The 21,710-nt window shown below is 42.8% G+C and overlaps 1 protein-coding gene across 1 annotated transcript; it reads right to left on the bottom strand.

The window, feature by feature from the left end:
• Window positions 1-3,897: 3,897 nt before the first annotated feature.
• On the bottom strand, window positions 3,898-14,644 carry cisd2 (CDGSH iron sulfur domain 2). The gene is made up of 3 exons (XM_007891874.2): window positions 14,483-14,644; window positions 6,017-6,231; window positions 3,898-4,556 (listed from the first exon to the last, which is right to left on the bottom strand). The coding sequence occupies exons 1-3, from the start codon at window positions 14,583-14,585 to the stop codon at window positions 4,467-4,469; spliced, it is 408 nt and encodes a 135-aa protein (XP_007890065.1). The 5' UTR covers window positions 14,586-14,644; the 3' UTR covers window positions 3,898-4,466.
• Window positions 14,645-21,710: the final 7,066 nt, after the last annotated feature.

Raw genomic sequence — 21,710 nt, 5'->3', positions numbered from 1 at the left:
GACTGATCTTAGAAGCCTCCCCTACGTGGTCTTTCAACAGCAAGTGTCATTAAGCCATGGCTACAACAAAAAGAACAAGATTACATTTGTATAGCGCCTTTCACGTCAGGAGGACGTCTCATGCATCATGGAATGAGAGCCAACAGTGTCAGATGTTGCACTTTCCAGGAGTCACTGAACAGCTTGTGATCAGCAACAGAAATCCTGACTTTTTTAATCCTTCCCTTTCATGGTTTCATTGTGTTGCAGTTCTGGTCACTGCAATATAAAAAGGATATTGCAGCGATTGAGAGGATACATAGGAGGGCAACCAAAATTATTGAGGGGATGGAGGGACTGGACTACAAGGAGTGATTACATAAACTGGGCAAGTTTACACTGGAGAAGAGAAAGTTTAGGGGCGATATGATTACGGCCTTTAAAGATTCAGAAGGGAATAGATAATGTAGACCATGACAAGCTGTTTTACCTTGCGCTGAACAGTAGAACCAGAGGAACCTGCCTACGACTGAAAGGGGGTAAATTCAGAACAAATCTGCGGAAACACTATTTCAGTGAGAGTAGTAAACTTATGGAACAGGTTCCCTAGGCAGACAGTGGAAGCAGAAAATGTAATTTGCTTCAAGAACAAATTAGATAGATTTCTGCTAGAAAATAATATCTTAGGATACAGTGTAGTCTGGGACACGACATGTCAAGTGACTGCCAGGATGGTGGAAGGTGAACTGATTTTTGGTAGGTCAGGGTATTAATGCATACGGGGAGAAAGCGGGAAATTGGAATTGAAAGGATTAGTTGAGGTACAGATCAGCCATGATCTAATTAAATGACAATACAGGCTCAAAGGGCTGAAGGACCTACTCCTGTTCCTATGAACAAGATGGACCTTGGTCTCCTTTCGCTTAGCAAATCTTATGTTATTAAATAGCCTGGCAAAACTCATTACCAAGGTTTACACCTGTCAATGACCATTTGGTAGGGGTACTGGATAGAAGGCAATGTCTGCCTTCTAAAGAGGGGGGAGAAAATTGATGAGCAAAATTAATGCATATTGTATAGTATATGTAAACAGATGTGGGAAAGGAATTCTACACAACGTAGGCCAATTAGGTTGTGGGTCAAACAGAGCTGGTGATACTTTTGTTTAAATGTTTATCTTGTATAGATAAAAAAATCTAAACTTGGTAAAAATCTGTGTGAACTCGATCATTATTAAAGGTGTAGTACAATTTTATTTCTTTGTCATCAATAATCAGTTTGGAATCTCTTTTAAAAAAAAAGTAATTTCCCATTTACTTAGTAAAAAATACTACCTAGTTTGTGACAAGTTATTACTATAAAACGTTTTTAAAAGGAGACATTTTGTGAAAAGTGGAAATGGAGTTTTATATAAAACCAGGCATGCACACTAGATTGTTATGATCAGGACCTCAATAACATTGACTGTCCAGCTAATCACCTGAGATTCTTCATGGTCTTCTAGTGAGTAGTGTATGGAGCTACCCTTCTTGCTCAGGGAAGGACTACACATTCAGCAATAGCTGTATCAATATATACCAGTGATGAACAAGACCACATTATTCAGCCTCCTGGAGAGAATCTGCTTGTATTTAAATACAACTTTCACTTTTACTCTTGGAATGTCTTCTCAACCAGTCTTTTAGTATACTCTAGATTGTGTTATCATGTAAAACTGATTAATATTAAGTAATTAATTGTACTGTTATATTAAATAATTTGTACTGATGTTGAATCAATGTACACTGGTATACCTGCAGTTCAATCTATCTGAGGTGCTGCAACATCATCCTGAGGAAATATTACAATCCTAGAGTCACACACATTTTCTGACTTCCATTGGCCTTTACTGGTGATAATGATTAAGGCAACAATTTTACATTTATAGAGTTCCTTTCAGTGGCAGCATAACTGAAAGCGATTCACATACAGCTGACTGGGAGAACTAGCTGGGAATGGGGCCAGCTGAAGAAAGGGGCAGTGGAGGAGAGGGAGGGGGGTGGGTGAGGTGAACAAAAGCAGAGTTGAAAAGATGTGAAGGCAGATGGCGGGGAGGGGACTCTGGGATAGAGTTCCAGCGAGCAGGATGGCTGTAAACTCATCTACCAATGGCAGGGTGGGTGGTAAGAGGCAAGGCCATGGAGAGATTTGCAAACACAGGCAAGTGGAACTTTCTATTCAAGTATAGAGGTGTGAATCTGGCAGCAGAACATGATCATCTATTAACCATTGACAACTGCAGTTCTAGGCTTGAAACTTTATTTATGCTGTAACTGAAGAGTCTGCAGTGGGTCACTGCTAGCAGTAATGCACTATGATAAACAGTGAATGGTTCGGGCACACGATTCTGTGCAGTTGGTGGTGGTAGTTTACAGTTTGAGTTTAATGTACACCTTTCATAGATTGTCAAGTAGTGTGGTTTGTATCAAGCTAAATAAACCAGCATATGTGTGTATTATAAATTGCCCCATGAAAAAAATTCTCAGTTTGATTACAACTTGTATTAGAGTAAATGAACTTGCCCACTAAGTTGAAAAGCAAACTGAGACAGAGATAAACCCACCAACATAAACAGAGGTAAATTTGTTTTTAACATTGGGCATCAAATAACTATTTTTACAAACATCAATGAACCTCAGTAAAAATACAATGCTGGATTGTATATTCAAAATACCTACCCAACAGTTGGTAGGTATTTTTAATATAACAGAAAAAACAATAATTAATTGGTCACTTCAATGCACGACTGTTTGTGGGACACTGCTGTGCACAATTGGCTGCCGTGTTTGCAATATCACATTTGGAAAACATGTAAATAACTCCCTGTACAACAACAAGATTCCATTCCTCCCTTTCACGTCGGGAGGACGTCCCAAGGTGCTGTACAGTTGGGTCAGGACCCGAGCAGGGGGGAAATGGTGAGGGAAGGGAGGGAGCGAGGAGGGGGTAGAGAGTCGAGAGGGGAGCTGAAAACACGGTCAAAGAGAAAAATGTAGTAAAATGTACATGGCTGAGTGAATTGCACTAAATGCAATAATATGCTTGTATATTTATTTTTGAACTTTAGATGGCTTTTATGTACTTAAATGTCACAGATCATCAATAAAATAAAACTTGGGTAGGTTTGTAACAATTATTACATTTCAGTAGAATAATAATTGGTGCTTATTAAAATCCTTCAAGTTTGCCTCATTTTGATGGTAAAATGTCTTCTGCTAACAAAAAAAAACAAAATTACATTTGTACAGTGCCTTTCACATCAGGAGGATGTCCCAAGGCACAGGACAGTAAGGGATTTAGACCCGAGATGGGGGTTGGTATTGTCGAGGCAGGGAGGGTGGTTCAAGGCAGAGAATTGTGGAATGGAGTTCCAAAGAGTGGGGGCAGAAAGGCAAGCAGGCTTCATGTTGGTCAATTGATCAAAATCTTAGCAAGTGCAAAGACATATTACAATGGTATCCTTCACTGAAACTGAACTAAAGTCGCTGTGTACATATTTGCTGCCATTCAACAAATCTTTCACTTCTAATCTTTAATTATGCTAAGCTGGTTGGGGCAGAGGAAGCAGCAATGATTGCAAACTATTGGGGTAGCATGTTGTGCCTTTTCACTGCTGCCAAAATGCAAATCCTATTTTGTGGATAAACCCACATTGTTTGATGAAAGTATGACATGTACATGGAGAGAATTAGTTATGTTACATGTGACATTTGTATACATGCTACTTTAGCAGCAAGCGAAATAATTTCAGTTACATAGTAATTAATCACTGGTTCTAGTATACTGTATCTCAGATGAGACTAAACCGAGTCAGAGATGCTGTGTTCAAAAAAAGTCAATTTCAGAAGTCACTCAGTAAGAAAGTACAAGCACCAGGAATAGGTCACAGATAGCTTAGATTTATTTTTATAATCGTGATAAGACAATTCAAACAAATTTAGACTTTTCTATACATCTTGGCAAATTACACTAGATTTAATTCCAGTAATGCCTAACAGCTTTACAATTTTAACTATACAAACTGTAAAGGCACATAATTAGTGGAGTACTGTAGCTCAGTGGTTAGAGCACTCGCTTTGCAAGCGAGAGACCAGAGTTCAATTCCAGGCAGAGGGCGAAACTTTGGGCAAGTTTCCTTGCTCCACACGCCTAATAATAATCCCTCCAAAACAAAAAAACAATAATAAATTGGTCATTTTCAATCTACGGGTGTTTGTGGGACATTGCTGTGCGCAATTGGCTGCCGCGTTCGCCCACAAATATACAGTCAATTCACTTTACAGTGTGTTCTGAGAAGCGCTTTGTCCAGACGTGAAAAGCGCTATATCAAATGCAAAGATTATTATTATTATTAATCTGTAAGTTTACAATTACTGTATACAAATTTTAGATACATCACAAATTGAACAGTTTAGGTCATGAATTAAAGAAAAGCCTAATAAAATAAGTTATACTTCTTTCTTCCTGATTATCAGTGGACCCACATTGTCGCCAGTCAGCTCATTGTGTTTGTTATGTGACCCATCACAAACAGGAAACTATAAAAGAAAACAAATATGGCAGTCAGTCAAATTCTAGAAAAGGTTAGGATAGTTCATGCTTAAATGTAGAACCAGATATTCCACAATTTGTGATAATACTTGATACAATGGGCCAAATGGCCTTATTCTGTGCTGCCATTTCCATGGCTCTATAGTCGTAACAGGGAACACTAGTATACTGCACAACCACATTTATACTGCACCGCTCCTTGGATGCTACCTGACCTACTGCGTGTTTTCAGCGACTTCTGTGTTTACACCAGATTTCCAGCGTCTGCAGTACTTTGCCAGTTTTGCATTATCTTACTATCACCGGGCACTGGACCAATAATTTGGAAGCATTTGATTTAAATAAAAACTCCTTAATCGCATGAATAATGAAATTCAATAGAAACCGTGATAATTGCAACACCAGAAGATAACGCATCACATTTTTAGCACTTTCAAAATTACATGCTTTAAGTCTGTAAATATCCTAAACAGTGAGGGAGCTGAAGAGGTTAAATGGTCACATCAAATTAGGCTTACCCAAGATCTGGCAAGTGCACTCTACAGGGTGAGTATTTTTTAAAAAAATCACTATATCTATAATCCCACTGGCAAACTTTGTGAGCCTTAATGGGACAAAATTGGGGGCAGATAGGGAGAATGCCTTCCTTTTTGAGGGAAATACAATTTCCATGTTGCTTTTTATTTTGGGGAGAGACCTTCCTAATTTATGACAATTACATGCTGTATAGCACCAAAACAGGCCATTTAGCCCAACTACACTAGTCCATGCCAGTATGTTTTACTCCAAGTGAGCCACTATCTCTCCTAATGCCCTCTCCACCTCTCATACCCCATAAAATGGTAATCTGCTACTGTATTATCCCCAGTAATGAATGTCTGCAAATCAGTGAACATAATAAACACAAAACTGGATCTCATAATCACACAGACCAAAAAGGTCCTAGTTAGTGCTATGAGGAAGGAGTAAAAAGAAAAATGTATCCAGCATTAACATTAATCAGTTGCTACCTAAAGAACTGTAAATTAAATAAAGTATTTGATTGGGCTTAGCTGTCATATTCCCCACTTGAAACCATCTACTGACGTGATATCTCAGTTCATACATGAAATGGAAAATCATTTTAAAAAATGTTCTTAAACACTTGATTTTGAACGATAAACCACATTTCTAAAGAACAAGATAAGGTATGTAGGCTTGCTACTCATTGAACTAGTTTGAACTTCATCACACAATATGTTAATCCGCTGTGGGAAACTAGGGAGATATTAATCTACAGAAGTTTTAAACGTTTGCCTACAAAATAATCATTACACTTGACAGCATATCCTATGAAGCACTCCAGAATGTCCTCCAGAATTGCACTATATGAAATCCAAGGATTTTTATTAATCATAATAAAATGCAACCTCCTGCAATCTACCCCCAAATCCCTCCAATGACATACCGTTTTTGAGCGCCAACACCTGCAGTAGGCTGCTTTGGTGAGATGCAGATCTTCAATGTTTATTTCATTTACCACTTTGGGATTTTCCTTCTGAATTTTTAGATTAATCAAGCTGTCTTTCTGTTGTTTCTTTCGATGAATGAAGGGCCGAATTGCTAGGTATCCAAGCAATGCAAGAACTCCAAGAAAAGGCAGTAATCGTAACCATTCTACAACTGTAGACCACAGAAGAAGATTTAATTAGAAACAGTGATAAAATAGAAGAATTAAGAAGCAGGCATGTCTGCTTACTATGTTTTACCCCTCCAATCAGGTTTCTGTGCCGCCCGCAGCACAGAAACAGCCCCGGCCAAAGTGACAAATGAAATTCTGTCCATCTGTGACCAGGGCTCCCTGTGCCTCCTCGTCCTCTCTGCTGCCTTCAACACCGTCGACTACTCTATCTTCATCCACCGCCTCTCCTCTTACCTCGACCTTCACGGCTTTGTCCTTGACTGGTTCAGATCGTACCTCTCACACCGCCTCCACTTCATCTCCACAAATGGCTTCTCCTCTAGCCCCCGCACAGTCTCGTGCGGCGTTCCTCAGGGCTCTGTCCTTGGTCCCCTTCTATATCTATATGCTCCCTCTGCATATACAGTACTTTTATAGTCAGATAAGTAAAAAAAACAAGATCGCAAGAAATATGGACAAAGGCCTTCTGCTCATTTGACCTCCTTTTAGATTATATTCTATTATATTCTACAATTTTTTCATTGCAGAATCAAACTTTTTTTNAAACAACTACAGCATCCAAACTTCCAGCTGTTAATTACCCTTTGGATAAAGAAATACTTCACTGCTTTATTCTAAAATTGCCCTTCACAAGCATGAACCTTATGTCCTCTTATCCTGCCCTTTACATATCTAAAAGTAATGTTCTGGGTTTACTAGCTCAATCCTATTTAGTATCTCATATACCTCTACAAGTTCATCACTCAGACAAATCTATTCAAGAGCCCTAGTTTTCAAAAAGCATTAAAGTTTTCTCTTTCTTGAAGGCACTGTCTTACATTAAGAAATGGTTTCACAGATGCTAATTATCCTCCAGTGCTTAGATATCAAATAGAGCTACTTGATGGGGAGGAGGGGGCAGTAGATTGCAAATCTGATCAATCTGCTGTCCATACACACACATTTTTGAGTATCACTGGGTAAAACGAGCAGTAAACAACAGTCCCTCAGATTAAACAAGCACAGTATTAACATTCTTGTTTTATCTTTGTGCAGTTGGACATCGCAAAATGCTTCATCTCGAGTACTGAACTGGATGAAAAGAGATCCAATTTTGGAAAGTCCCAAAAGAATTATGGATGTTGGCAGGAAAACAAAGAAAAATGCTCACTTCTGGTAATGGAGCAGTAAACAGCAGTTCAAAGCTAAGCAATACAAGAAAGTTTCAATCAGAATGTTTCTCACAACATATTACTACAAGAATATTGGAATAGAAATTGCTAAGAAAAAGAAAGAAAATTCTGTTGAAACTAGATAAGACCTCACCAAAATCACAAATTAAAATGGCATTATCTTCCATGTTAAAAAAAAACCTTGATATTCTGAATAAATACTCTACGTCATTACACCAGCAATCCATTTGAAAAAAGGCTACACATTTCGGAGCAAAATTTTGCATACACAAAACACCATCAAGTTTTTAGTGCGGGTTCTGCCTATAATAGGACCTAGCCAAGATCTTCCCAGAACAGCAACGTTGTTTAATTGCTAGGCCAGCCGTGAGATAACAGAATTTGAATTTTAAACTGTTTTGCTCAAGGCCCTGCAACACTTTTTTTTAAAATAAGCCACGATTTATTTAAATTTAATGCATCTTTATTAACCAAAGTAAGATATATCCCTGTTCTAATTAAAGTCTTCTTGAAATTTACAATGTGACTGGGTGCAGTCTCAATATCTTTAACGTAGCAAACTTCTGTATGAAGCTCAAAATTGCTTGGTGTAAGTGAAGATACATTAATAATGAACTGCTTGGTGTCCATGATGAGACTTCTAAAGGCAAAAATCAAGCTCAGTTACCTCCACCAGAACCCTCCCCAAGCCTAGTCAGACCTCATTCCACAACTTCAGAAGGTTGAGGGTTCAAACCCGGGGCTTTCAACTCATATACTTTAGACTGACACTCTAATGCAGTGCTGGGGGTGCTCTGCATTCTCAGAGGTACCGACTGTCCTTTTGATGAAATGTTAAACTGAGGTCCTGTCTGCCCGTTCACAGGAAAATTACAGATCCTGTGGCATTATTTGAAAAAAGGGAGTTTCTTCCGTTGCGCTGGTCATCAGCCTCCCAAATAAAATTGGTCACTGACTTCATGGCTGTTTGTGGGACATTGTTGTGCACAAATGGGCTGCCACATTCGCCAACAAATACAGTCACTGTACTTTACAGTAAATCCTGTGAAGAGATTTGAGACATCCTCCCAACATGAAGAGTTATATCAAACGCAAGGATTATTCCAACTTTGATTCAGTCTCCCCTTCACCTCTTGGATGAAACCCATCATCTGTTCTCTTGATTTTATTCTCACACTGTTCCTGTCCGTCCAGCTTCATCTCCTCGCTCCCTTGCTAGGTGACATCATCAACCTTTCACAGTACCTGTAAAGAAGTACTGTGGAGTCCTGTAGCTTAGTGGTTAGAGCACTCGCCTCGCAAGCAAGAGACCTGGGTTTGATTTCCGGCAAGGAGAAATGTTGGGCAAGTTTCCTTAGTCCACATGTCTCTGTCAACCTAGCAGTAAGTAGCAACCCAGATCGCTTTTCCGGGGGTAATAATTCCTTCAAAAAAAATAATAAATTGGTCATTTCAATCCATGGCTGATTGTTGGACATTGCTGTGCACAATTGACTACTACGTTTCACCCGCAAAATATACAGTCAATTCACTTTACAGTATATTCTGTGAAGCGCTTTGAGACAGACATAATAAGGCCCTATATCAAATGCAAGTATTATTATTATCTCCTTGTAGCATTACCCCTTTCTCAAAGAACCCTCATTGGACCCATACATGTTCTCCATCTCCTGCTTCCTCCTTCCCCTCACACTACGAGTCTCTCCAATTGCATTCCAGGATACACCCCACTTGAAGGACAGCATATAAATGCAAGTTGTTGTTGAGTCTCTCCAAACCAGCGTCTGATCCTCCCATGCCAATGAGACTGCCCTTGCCCTGGTTAAAATCACCAATGACATTCTCTCCACCAGGGCTCTCTCTGCTGCCATCATTACTGTTGACTGCTGCATCACCTCTCCTCCCTTCTTTACCTCCACAGCTCTGTCCTTTCCTAGCTTCACTCTTACCTATCCCAATGTCTTCACTTTCTCACCTCCAAATCCTTCTCTTCCTATCCCATAGTCACACATGATGTTCCTTAGGAATTTCTATTCAGTCCTTGCTTCACTATCTATATTCTCCTACTCAATATCATCTGGGGGCAAGGGTATGTGGATGACACCCAAATCTATCTCTCTTGTCTCTACCCTTGATTCCAGGACCATTGCAGTTCTAACCAACTCAAATCAGCCATCAAATTCTAGATCAGTTCTTATTTTCCACAGCTCAATGTCAATAAGATAGAGGCTCTCCTGCTTGGCTCCCATCAGTACTTCCGTATTGATCTGCACAGGTGCTCATTTCACCTCTGAGCTGGTGCGGAATCAGTGTCTTTGTTAAGAAAAACCTATCTTGTTCAATCCCTAACTGCCTTTCAAACCTTACGTCTGGGTTCACTACGCTGCTTTCCCTCACCTCCACAACATCATGTACCTCAACCATTATGTCTCTTCCCTGCCCCTGCCACCCCCACTTAAGCCTCTTTTTGACCATGCTTTCAGCCCTTTCCCCTCCTTTGCTCCCCCAGCTCAGGCTCCCCAATCAGTTGTGGGAAGTGTTTGGGGATATCCTCCTGAAGTGAAAGGCATTAGATTATATAAATATAAAGTATGGTTGCTTGACCAAACAAGTCTTTGCACTGCAGAATCAGCTAGAAACAAAATACTCTCATTTCTTTGAAAACTTTTTCACAGCTACATAAAATGCTCCTGAAAGGTTTATAATCAAAAATAGTTTTCAGATTACAAACAATCACTGATATTTTCACAGTTGCAAAGTTTAGGCTCGGTTGCAAAGTTTCCAAAATCTACTTAGACAAGAGCAATCTTGAGCTTCACAGGATTTAATAAAAAGTATAATTTCATATTAGAAAAGAAAAACCTAATGGCTGCAGGTATTGCTTCAGATGGACTGAAAGCCACAGTGATGGAGAGAGATTACATAAAGAATTCATAACATCACTCTGAGCCCATTAGTTAACTAGGGTTGTCAAGTACTGGGATGCATCTGGGCAACAAGTCAAAATGTTGTTCAGACATCATGCAGATCACTGGTGAGGTCACTTCTAGATAAAATGACTGAAAAAACACATCATTATCTCTAAAGGAAAGAGTTCAGGGAAGAGTGATGAGGACAGGTCAAGACCTTAAAGTGCAATTTAGAAAGATAGAATTTATTTCCATTTGAATTTTTTTTTGGTCAACCAGATGGATGTCTAATACACGAGGAAACCCATCACTATATTGCAGTATCCAAACCAGACCGAGATCCTGCATGCCACCTAAAGACAGAAATTCTCATGTTTGGAATGGAATGTGCCAGTTCAGTTCCAAAGAGCCCCTGCTTCGCTTCGCACCCCCACCCACCCCCCATGAAAATAAATTGCCTGAAGCTAGAAAAACTAACTGCAAAATCCCATTCCAATTAGTGCCAACATTACATGCATTTAAATAAGAATTAAAATAAAGAAAGTAAATGCTAATTTGTATTTAATAGGAACTTGCTTACCTCCCTTATTCTAGGGCACAGTTCCATAGGTGCCAGAAGCCCTCTGGTATCTTGCCACATGACCATTCCTCATTTTCATGAAGCACTTAATTTGCACTTTGCTGCAGGTGTCACTGGATAGTGATGAGGAGCAGGAACTCCAGTCATCTCTTGCACTGAGGCCAATTGTAGAACCCCTACTGTTGTTTTAGCACATTCTACAAGCTCAACACAAGTGGTTGCAATCCCAGTGCTCTTTCTGAATCTTAATGTCCCAAATCCCAAGGATCCCACAATGCTAAATCTTGCCTCGTAAAGACAACAGATAACATGGCACAGGTGCTGTACAGAAACTTCTCCCTGAGCGAGCCGTTGATTCAACTCCCCTCCCTGCCTCCCTCAGCAACACAGCAGCCTGATAAGGGACTGACCAAGACAAGGAAGGGGTTAGCGATGGGCACATTTATTTTAAGAGGAAATGACACATACAGAAAGAGTGATAGAAAAAAAGTCAGTAGCACATCAGACACATCACATCAGATTAATTAGAGATGTCGTCGTGGGGTACTTAGAAAATCATAACACGATTAGGCAGAGTCAACATGGCTGTACAAAAGGGAAATCATGTTTAACAAATCTTTATTGAGGATGTAACAGTAGATGTGGTGTATTTGGATTTTCAGAAGACATTCTACAAGGTGCCACATAAAAGGCTGTTGCATAAGATTAGAGCCCATGGAATTAAGGGTAATATGTTAGCATGAATTGGAGAGTGGCTAACAGGAAGAAAAGAGAGAGTAGGGATAAACGGGTCCTTCTCAGATTGCCAGGATGTGAGTAGTGGAGTGCCACAAGGATCAGTGCTTGGGCCTCAATTATTTACTGTCTAGATCAATGATTTAGATGAGGAAATCGAACTTAACATATCTAAATTTGCAGATGATACGAAGACAGGTGGGAGAGTAAACTGTGAGGTAGACACACAAAGAATGCAAAGGTAAATAGACAGGCTAGGCGAGTGGGCAAGAAGGTGGCAGATGGAGTATAACGTGGGGAAGTTATTCACCGAGGTAGTAAAAATAGAAAAGCGGATTATTTTCTAGAGGGGGAGAGACTAGGTATTATTAGTGTTCAGAGGAATTTGGATGTCCTTGTACACCAGTAACAAAAGTTAACATGCAGGTACAGCAACCAACTAGGAAGGCTAATGCCATGTGGGCGTTCGTTGCAACAGGGTTAGAATGCAAGAGTAGGGAAGTCTTGCTCCAGTTGTATAAGGCCTTGGTGAGACCACACCTACAACAACAAGATTACATTTGTATAGTGCCTTTCATGTCAGGAGGATGTCCCAAGGCACTGCACAGTGTACAACATTCCAAAATATTGTGTGCAGTTGTGGTCTCCTTATTTAAGAAAGGAAATACTCGCCTTAGAGGGGGTGCAGCGTAGATTCACTAGGTTGGTTCCTGGGATGAGGGGGTTGACCTATGAGGATAGGTTGAATAAACTAGGCCTATTTTTTTTTATTATTATATTCTCTAGAATATAGAAGAATTAGAGGTGATGTGATATAAACCTATAAGATTGTTAAGGGTCTTGACCAGGTAGATGCCGTGAGACTGTTTCCCCTGGTTGGAGAATCTAAAACTAGAAGTCATAGGCTCAAGATTAAGGGTCAGCCTTTTCAAACTGAGTTGAGGAAACATTTCTTCACTCAGAGGGTAGTGAATGGATGGAATATCTGAGATTGATAGATTTTTGAAGGATAGAGGGATTAAGGGATATGGGGATAGGGCTGGTAAATGGAATTAAGTTAGAAGATCAGCCATGATTTTATTAAATGGCAGGGCAGGCTCGAGGGCTCTAATGGCCTTCTCCTCTCCTATGTCTTATAGTCTTATACTGAGAGAGATACAGAGAATAACAAAGAGAGAGATGAGGGGGACATCACAGAAGGACTGAAAGAGTTGGTGGCATGAAAAGAGAAAGAGACAGAGAGATAGACATACATACATTCACTAAGAAATTGGGTGCGCGTCAATGGCAGAAAGCGAGGAATGAAACAGATCTTTTTNGGTCAGCTGAGTGTCTGACACATGCGGAAACCCATCACCATGCTTAAGAGTATCCAAACCAAAGTGCGAGTTCGTGCATCCCACCTGCACATGGAAATCCCAGAGTTAGATGGTTGGAATGGAATGCACACTCTCTCCCTGGAGGGACGCATCCTGCTTACCTGATTTCAGAACGTATTTGGCACAGGTTGGCAAGAGCCAAGACTTGAGGACCCCAGAATGTGCTTTGGGGTACTGCTGGAGTCTAACCAGCTAAAACTGCATTGCTTGCTATTGATATTGATGGGCGGCAAACTTTCCTGCTGCTTGTCCAGCTAGGACCACCCTACCTGTTGGGGCTCCCTGCCCCCAGTGACTGGTCTGCCCTTCTAGGTCCTACCGATGAGCCAGGATGGCTGTGCTGTCATCAGAAGTGCCCTGGAATACACTTGTGAAGCCTTTATACACTGCAGTCACATTTGTATTTATAGTAAATTCCCTACTTTGAACTGGTTTGTTCAGCCAGGTACACATCAAATTACTTTAAAATAAAGTTGCTTAATGAAATTTTCTGTAAGATTGCAACAATGTATTTTTTTTTAATTAGTGTCTTCAGTCAGTATCAAAGCAACACCATAACCGCTACTGGGTCACTCCAGAAATTGAAAATTCTCACCAATGAACTCTGGATTTCTCGGCGATTTCAAATGGGAACTGGACAGATTTGTGACAACGCTGATCACGTAAACGTTGCCTTGTTCAAGCACAGACATGGCGAGCTTCTTAATTGTTATAAGGCCAAAAGTGGCTGCAAGGAAAAACTATAACCCAGGCATATTGGAAGCGCAAGACATGTCACAAGTTCTAAGCAAAAGGATCCTGTCCAATTCTTCTCGTCAAGATCATTTTCGAGTTTGTATAAGGACACAATTCTGCTCTGAAGCTTCACCCTGACAACCGATTGCAGTCAATTCTCCACATCACTTCCCACAGACAGACCCACACAATTATATTTCCTGATTTGAAAGAAATTAAGATGGGAGTAATATAGATGATTCCGGGCGTTTACAAAAAAATAAGTTTCACTTTGTTCACTCAAAGTGTGTGCAGAGGAGCCCCGAGCAATGGACCTGACATTCCTGAGATTATAGTATTGACAATAATCCTTGCATTTGATAAGGCTCCTGATCCCACCTTCTGGACAACTCAAAGCCCTTCACAGAATAAACTGTGAAGTGAATGGATTGTACGTGTTGTGGGCAAAACCATGCAAACGGCACTGGGCTGCAGAGAGCAGAGAGAGCCCCAGTGAACACAGCTCCAGCACAGGCCGGAGTGACCGCGCGAGGACCGACAGTCCAGTGAGGGCTGCGGCACAGCTCCAGCCACAGGGCCCGCAGCTCGGCAGCCTCCCGACCCAAGCGCGGGGCCTGAAGCCCGCCCGCCCGCCTCCTCCCACAGGCCGCCCTCCCCGGCTCCCTCCCTCGCTCCCTCTCCCGCCCCGAGAGCCCGGCCCGGCCTGTGCCGTGCAGTCTGACCTGTCAGCCGGATAAAGCCGCCCAGCGTCTCGGGGACGGGGAGGCCGCGGAGGTAGGCCGGCAGCTGCACTTTAATGATCCTGGCGATGGAGTCGAGCACCATCGTCCCCCCCGACTCTGCTCACACACAGTGCGCAGGCGCAACGCTCGAGCATCAGTACTGACTCTGTCCCCGGTGGCTCCGCCCCCCCGGACCCTGCACGAGCCCTCAGCCCGGGGCTAATCACGTGGGCGGTGCTCCTCCCCCCCCCCACCGCGCACGCGCTCTCTCTCTCGCTCTCTCCTGCTGTGCCGCAGCGAGCATGCGCAGTGAGGCCCCACCAGTTCGGCTCCTCCAGTTGTTGGCTTCTCATTGGGGCTGGAGCGCGGCTCACAGCGCCGGCGCAGAGAGAGGGCGGGAATTTCAAATATATGAGTGACAGTGAGCCGGGAGTGATATTTACGCACAATCATTGTCATTGTGGACATAATTCACTACAACAACGAGATTACGTTTGTATAGTGTCTTTCACGTCGGGAGGACGTCCCAAGGCGCTGGACAGTGTACAGTATTTCAGACCCGAGCTGGGGTTGGGGGGGGCGGAAAGGGAGGGGAGGGGGCTGGCTGATGGTCGAAGCGGAGGGTCTTGAGGCGGGACTTGAAGGAGGCTAAGGAGGGGACGAGGCGGAGTGATTGGGGGATGGAATTCCAGAGGTTGGGGGCAGAATGGCTGAAGGCTCTCTCACCAATGGTGGGGCGGGTGGGTCAGGGGACGTGGAGCAGGACAGAGGGCGCTGAGCGGAGGGAGTGGGCGGGTTGGTAAGGGTTTAGGAGGTTAGGAAGTTACAGAGGTAGGGTGGGGCGAGGCCATGGAGGGCTTTGTAAGTGAGGACCAGGATCTTGAACTGGATCCTCTGAAGGATAGGGAGCCAATGGAGTCGGGCGAGAGTGGGGGAGATGGGGTCACGGAGTTTGGTGCGGGAGAGGACACGGGCTGCAGAGTTCTGGATTATCTGCAGTCTGTGGAGGGAGGAGTTGGGAAGGCCGACAAGCAGGGGGTTTCATTGGCAAGCCTGGATGTGATGAAGGCATGAACAAGAGTTTCAGCGGCCTGAGGGGTGAGGTAGTGGCAGAGTCGGGCGATGTTATGGAGGTGAGGGAAGGCAGAGCGGGTCATGGCTTGAATGTGGGGGAGAAAAGACAGTTGAGGGTTGAACAAGACACCAAGGTTCCTGACTGGCTTGGTGAGCTGTCGTGTGCAACCATGGAGGTTGATGCTGCCAGAGCCTGAGGTGCTGAGGCACTGGCGCAAGCCAATCTGGAGGGCCTCAGTCTTGTTCACATTCAACTGTAGGAAATTTGCCCTGATCCAGGACTTGATGTCAGACAGGCAGTCTGTCAGGACAGCAGTGGTCCTGGAGTTGAGGGTGGAGGTAGAAAGATAGAGTTGGGTGTCATCCACATACATGTGGAAGTTGACCCCAGATGTGACAGTGCGGGGGCTGGAGGAGAAACTGTTAGAGGCAACAAAGTGGAGACAGTGAGAGAGATAGGAATCGAACCAGGCAAGGGCAGGTCTGTGAAGATTGAGTAAAGAGGAGAGGCGGTGTATGAGGATGGAATAGTTGACAGTGTCGAAGGCAGCAGAGAGGTCGAGGAGGACAAGGAGGCAGAGGGAGCCCTGAGCACAGATGTTCAGAATGTCATTAGTGACTTTGACCAGGGCTGTTTCCGTGCTGTGGGCAGCGCGGAAGCCGGATTGGAGAGGTTCAAAGAGGGAATGGGGAGAGAGAAAGCGGAGCTGGGACGTGACACCTCGTTCCAGGACTACTTCTGTTCCTTGCCTTCAAAATCCTCCTAAAATGTATCATTTTGACTATGGTTTTGTCAACATTCCTTATTTCCATAGTCGCTTAATTTGTTATACTTACTTTACTAGAAGCTTCTTCATATCTCATTTCTTAATGTACTTGAAAAATGAAATATTTGTTCATTTGAACAATGAATGAACAATGCACTGCCAACTAAGCTTGTAATCTAGGCTGATACTCAGTATAGTACTAGGGAGGACTGATAGCTGGAGGTGCTGTCTTTAGAATGAGATGTCAAACTGTGGAAACTGTTCTATTGGAGATCTTATTGCACTATTGAAAAGAGAAGGGAGTTTCACCAAGTGTCCTGTCAAGTGAATCAGTGACAAGTGAATCAGTGATACCACTCGAGCCTGTTTTTCCTGGTGTAAATTACTGCCATGTTTGTCTAAAAAAAAGACAAAAATTCTCAAGCACTTTATGTTGTTTCAGCATATAAGGCACTATAAAAAAATTGTTAACATTTTTTATATTAAACGTTTGTCTTAGTAACTCAAATGATGCAGCAATTTAACCCTTAACAACAACAGCAACAACAACAACAACAACAATGGAGGGGCTCCGGGATGGAGTTCCAGAGGGTGAGTGCATATATGCTAAAGGCCCGATCTCCGATTGTGCAAAGCAGGGCGGGGGACTTGGAGCAGGTTGCAGAGATAGGGAGGAGCGATACCGTGGAAGGCTTTAAAGGTGAGGACAAGGATTTTAAACTCAATCCTCTGGGGGATGGGGAGTCAGTAAAGCCGGGCGAGGATGGGGGTGATCAGCTCACTGATCTTAGTGCGGGGGAGGACACGAGCTGCAGAATTCTGAATAATCTGATAGTCTCGGCAGCCTGAGGGGAAAGGTGGACAATGTTGTAGAGGTGGGGGAAAGCAGATAACACAGATGAGACAGGGAGTGACGGGGTTAGTGATGGGCAGATTTATAAAAAGAGAAAGTAGCGTATACGAAAGGAGTGACAGAAAAAAAGTCAGTGGCACATATAGGTATCCAGAGAGAGATGATATAAAATATACAGAGAGAGAAGAGGGGGACATGCACAGAAGGACTGAAAGAGAGTTAGTGGAACAAAGAGTGAGAGAGAGATACATTCAGAGACAGAGAGATAGATAATAATAATAATAATAATCCTTGCATTTGATATAGCGCTTTTCACGTCGGGAGGACGTCCCAAAGCGCTTCACAGAATATACTGTAAAGTGAATTGACTGTATATTTGTGGGCGAACGCGGCAGCCAATTGCGCACAGCAATGTCCCACAAACAGTCGTAGATTGAAAATGACCATTTTCATGGTCATGTGATGTACATTCACAGAGAAATTGGGCAAGGGTCAATGGCTCATAGGGGGAAAGGGCGAAAGAATGTCAAATACAGAGAGAAAGAGAGACAGTGACATACAGGAGAGAGACTGGCAGAAGCGAGAAATGAAACATTAAGAGTGAAACCGATGAACATTAAACTAACAGAAAGAAATTACTGAGAGGCAGTGCTGCGGAGGTAGGGGAAGGCAGAGCGGATCATGACATGGATGTGCGGTTTAAAAGACAGTTGAAAGTCAAACAAGATGCCATGGTTCACTGGCTCAGTGAGGTGGAGTGTACATCCAAGAATAATGATTGGGTAACCATCAATGTCCCTTCCTGCACACAGGGGAATGTGTGAGACGGGGAGGTTTGATGGAGGGTTTTAGCAGGGAGGGTGGGAATGAGGATGATGGAGGAGATGTTGGCCCCCAGCATCTGGGTCCGGCAGGGCTTGTGGTGATAGTGGGGAATGGTGCAGTCAGTGTGGCTGCTGCTGGACAGCCAACGTCGAGTGCCACAGTGAGCCCGACTGAGGATTCCCCGGCTGGAGCATAGAGAAGCTGTGGGATGGTCAGGTGGAGATAAGAGGCGAGGAGGACGGGAGAGAGGAGTACAGAGCAGGAAAGTTGCAGGGATGGGGGTATTTTGGGGGCAGCTCAGGTCAGGGGTTGCAGCCAAGATGTGCACTCTGAGACTTGAGGCAGGCAATTAGTGGGGCATAGTCTGCCACAGACATGGAGACTGCGGGGGTTAGAGGCAGCACAGAGAGGAAAGAGTAGGTGGGCCACTCGTTGTGTTGTTGGCCAGGTTGCCCAACCTGGGAAACAACACCAAGCAGCCTGCAAGGGGACAGACAGAGGAGGAGAAAGACAAAGGATAAGGGATATAGATAAAGGATGCTATACTACACCTGGTTTCAATGGTTCAAACCTGGTGGCAGAGTAGGATGTTAGAGCGGCATAGGAGAGGGGAATAAGAGGGGTGGTGCTCATGTCCAAACCAGTATAAATACTGGCACGGTTGGTTGGGCAGCCTGATATCCCTCTATTCCCTTCTCCTTCGTTTGTGTATCAAGGTTTCTCTTAAATACATTCATGCTTTTTGCTTCAAAGATTCTGGCCATAATTCTCTGCTAGGATAAGTGTTAATTTTTGTTGTTGTTTGCTTCCAATGATTATTATTCTGATCCTTTCCAACAACACTGTAAACTGGACTTGCTGAAACAATGAAAAATTGAATGATCACTTGTCTCACAGACATAGTCAAACACAGTGGACATATTTTTAGGTAGCTTTTGAATTTTACCTTCAAACGTCTACTATTATTTAGATCTAAAATGACAATGTACTGTATTGTATCCGGTCCAAACCAGAATTTGCATTAAGTCAAATTTGTACTACATTGTTATTTCAATTGTGGACAGAATGACATGTAGTCAAATGTGTACGTCTGCATTTGTCATATTGTGTAATTGTAAACCCAGACCTGTATTTCATCACATGGGTTGAAAAATGCACAACATGTGAGTCTGGTAAATTAAAGTAAGATATTTATTACTGTATTGTGCATTTTGGGTCTATGTCGTGCTGTCAGAATTACAGTATATCATTTATGCTGAGACGCCGTCCGGTGTGGAGGGCGCTATACAAATCCAAGTTGCTGTTGTTGTTGCTCTCCTATTTGGGAATAGATCAGTGGCCTAGAATCTCTAGTCTGTCTAATAATAATAATAATAATCCTTGCATTTGATATAGCGCTTTTCACGTCTTCTAGACGTCTCAAAGCGTTTCACAGAATAGACTGTAAAGTGAATTGACTGTATATTTGTGGGCGAAATGTATATAAGTTCCTATTTTATATTTACTTAAACACAGATCAGAAGGAATGTTGGTGAACTAATTTCAAAAATCCACAGTTCCACTGGTTGCACACTCATGACCCACTATTTTTAGCTCAGAACTGGTAGCAAATATTTCCTAGATCATTGACAGATTATTTATCATACCAGCATATATCAAGATCTGGTCCATGTGTGAGTTATAATTCCAGTTGAGCATGTATCTAAATATTTAGTATTTGACTAAAGCTAATGGAATTTGCCAACGCCCAAGTAGTGTTTTTATTCCATTAGCCCTAGTACTTTACTAATGTGCGTAACTTGTGTTTATTTTTGGTTAGCCGGTTGTCTGACACATATATAAACCCATCATCATGCTTATGAGTATCCAAACCAGACTGAGTTCCATAATGTATACCACCTACACTTGGAATTTCCCTGTATCTGGAATGGAATGTGCAATCTGTCTCCGGAATCTTACTTAATTCTGGAGAATATTAGGCACAGGTTGGCAACAGCCAAGACTTGGGGACCCCAGAGTGTGCACAGTGGTACTGCTGAGGTTCAACAAGCTAAAACCGCATAGCTTGCCAGATAGGTATGTCAATGGCATGTTATGCAGTTTTAGCTGGTTAACCACTCCAACTTCGCACTGCTTGTCCAGCTTGCAACATCCTCTTTGTTAGGCCTTTGACTTGCAGGGTTAAGAATAGCTGAATGGAAGAATCCCTCCCACAATGTTTTTCCGAGTCCTGCCAATGAGCCAGGCTGGCTGGTCTGTCATCAGTCCTCTGGGGAACGACTGTGGGACTGGCTGAGAAACCAGATTACCGAGACCACTACAGAGGATTTCCCCCATTTCAAAATTCTGTTGCCAAGCGGCCATCATAGACCAGCTGTCCTTGAAGGAAACTCCATGTGTCCTTCCCCCAAGGAATATAAACTTTGCAAATGTTGTCAGTCAATAACAATACTTTGTTTAGCTATCAATCTTTGTACCCTTGTATAGATACACATCACTTCATACCCTGTGACCTCTCAACGTCTCCGACCTGCTTACATCCCACTCCACTAATGAGTGCCTTTGCTCAGCTGGCTGTGGCCTCCTGCCCATCCGTCGTCCCCGCTGCTCCACCATTGGTGGCCGTTCTTTCAGCCACTGTGCTATGGTACTCTGGCTCAATTGCTCTGCCCTGCCCCTCCTTCCCCATCTTCAGGTCACGTCTGATGACCTTCCTTTTCAACCTTGTTTATGGGCACTTTTCTCCAGGTTGCTATCAAGCTCCGCCACTGTTAAGCATGCCGAGGCACTACCACTGTGAAGGCTGTTATATATATATATATATGCTAGTTGTTGTTGCTGTTGTTGTAGACTTCTGTTGAAGTTTGGGAATGGGCGTACATATTAGACAAATGCAATTTAAAGTTATAACCTGATGGAATATCATTCGGTGATTCAAAAGTGAAAGGTACCTTGGAGCATATATGTGATCTGAATACAATAGTCGACCAAAGAGTTGAAGTGTTGTTGGTGATTGACAACAGTTGCAAAGACAAATAAAATGGTGAGTTGTGCAACTATGTCTGTTCCTCCTTTCTAATATTCTTTTTCTTTTGATGATTCAGTTGCGAGCATTCTAAAAGAGGAAGAAACGATGTGACATTTCATAACAGATTCGATGCGCCCTAACAGAAGCTTCCACAGTTTAGAATATACGGATCTAGAATTTGCATTTTTACATAGCCTTATCATCTTGGAATGTCTCAAAAAGCTTCATGGTATTAATCTCAAGTGCAGTGACTGTGTTTATTGTTACCTAGATTATAATTATAATAATAATTCTTGCATTTGATACAGTGCCATATCAGGTTGTTGAAACGTCTCAAAGTGCTTCAGGATATACTGTAAAGTGGATTGACTGGGTATTTTGTGGGTGAAATGTGGCAGCCAGTTGAGCACAGCAGTGTCCCACAAACAGTCATGGAGTGAGTGCCCAATTTTATTTGGGGGATACCGGGAGAAATTCCCTTCTCTTTTCGAATAGTGCCATGGTATCTTGAACAGCCACCTGAACAGGCAACAATGACAACAAAATTACATTTATAGAGCACCTTTCATGTCGGGAGGACGTCCCAAAGCGCTGAACAGTCAGGTGTCGAGGCCCGAGCATGGGGGAGGGGTGGTGTAGGAGTGAGGGAAGGCAGAGAGGTGGGAGGGCGACCAAAGACAC

Source organism: Callorhinchus milii, unplaced genomic scaffold (genome assembly GCF_018977255.1).
Source record: "Callorhinchus milii isolate IMCB2004 unplaced genomic scaffold, IMCB_Cmil_1.0 Scaffold1, whole genome shotgun sequence".
In the NCBI taxonomy this organism is placed as follows: domain Eukaryota; kingdom Metazoa; phylum Chordata; class Chondrichthyes; order Chimaeriformes; family Callorhinchidae; genus Callorhinchus; species Callorhinchus milii.
The sequence above is the reverse complement of the archived record's forward strand: the minus strand, read 5'-3'. Positions and strand labels throughout refer to the sequence as shown.

What these genes read in the sequence shown, in the direction of transcription:
- cisd2 (XM_007891874.2), bottom strand. Translation starts at nt 14,585, where the DNA reads ATGGTGCTCGACTCCATCGCCAGGATCATTAAAGTGCAGCTGCCGGCC. An exon ending in CGGCTTTATCCGGCTGACAG is followed by an intron (nt 6,232 to 14,482) that starts GTCAGACTGCAC and finishes TGTGGTCTACAG; the next exon opens with TTGTAGAATGGTTACGATTA. An exon ending in GGTGTTGGCGCTCAAAAACG is followed by an intron (nt 4,557 to 6,016) that starts GTATGTCATTGG and finishes TTTCTTTTATAG; the next exon opens with TTTCCTGTTTGTGATGGGTC.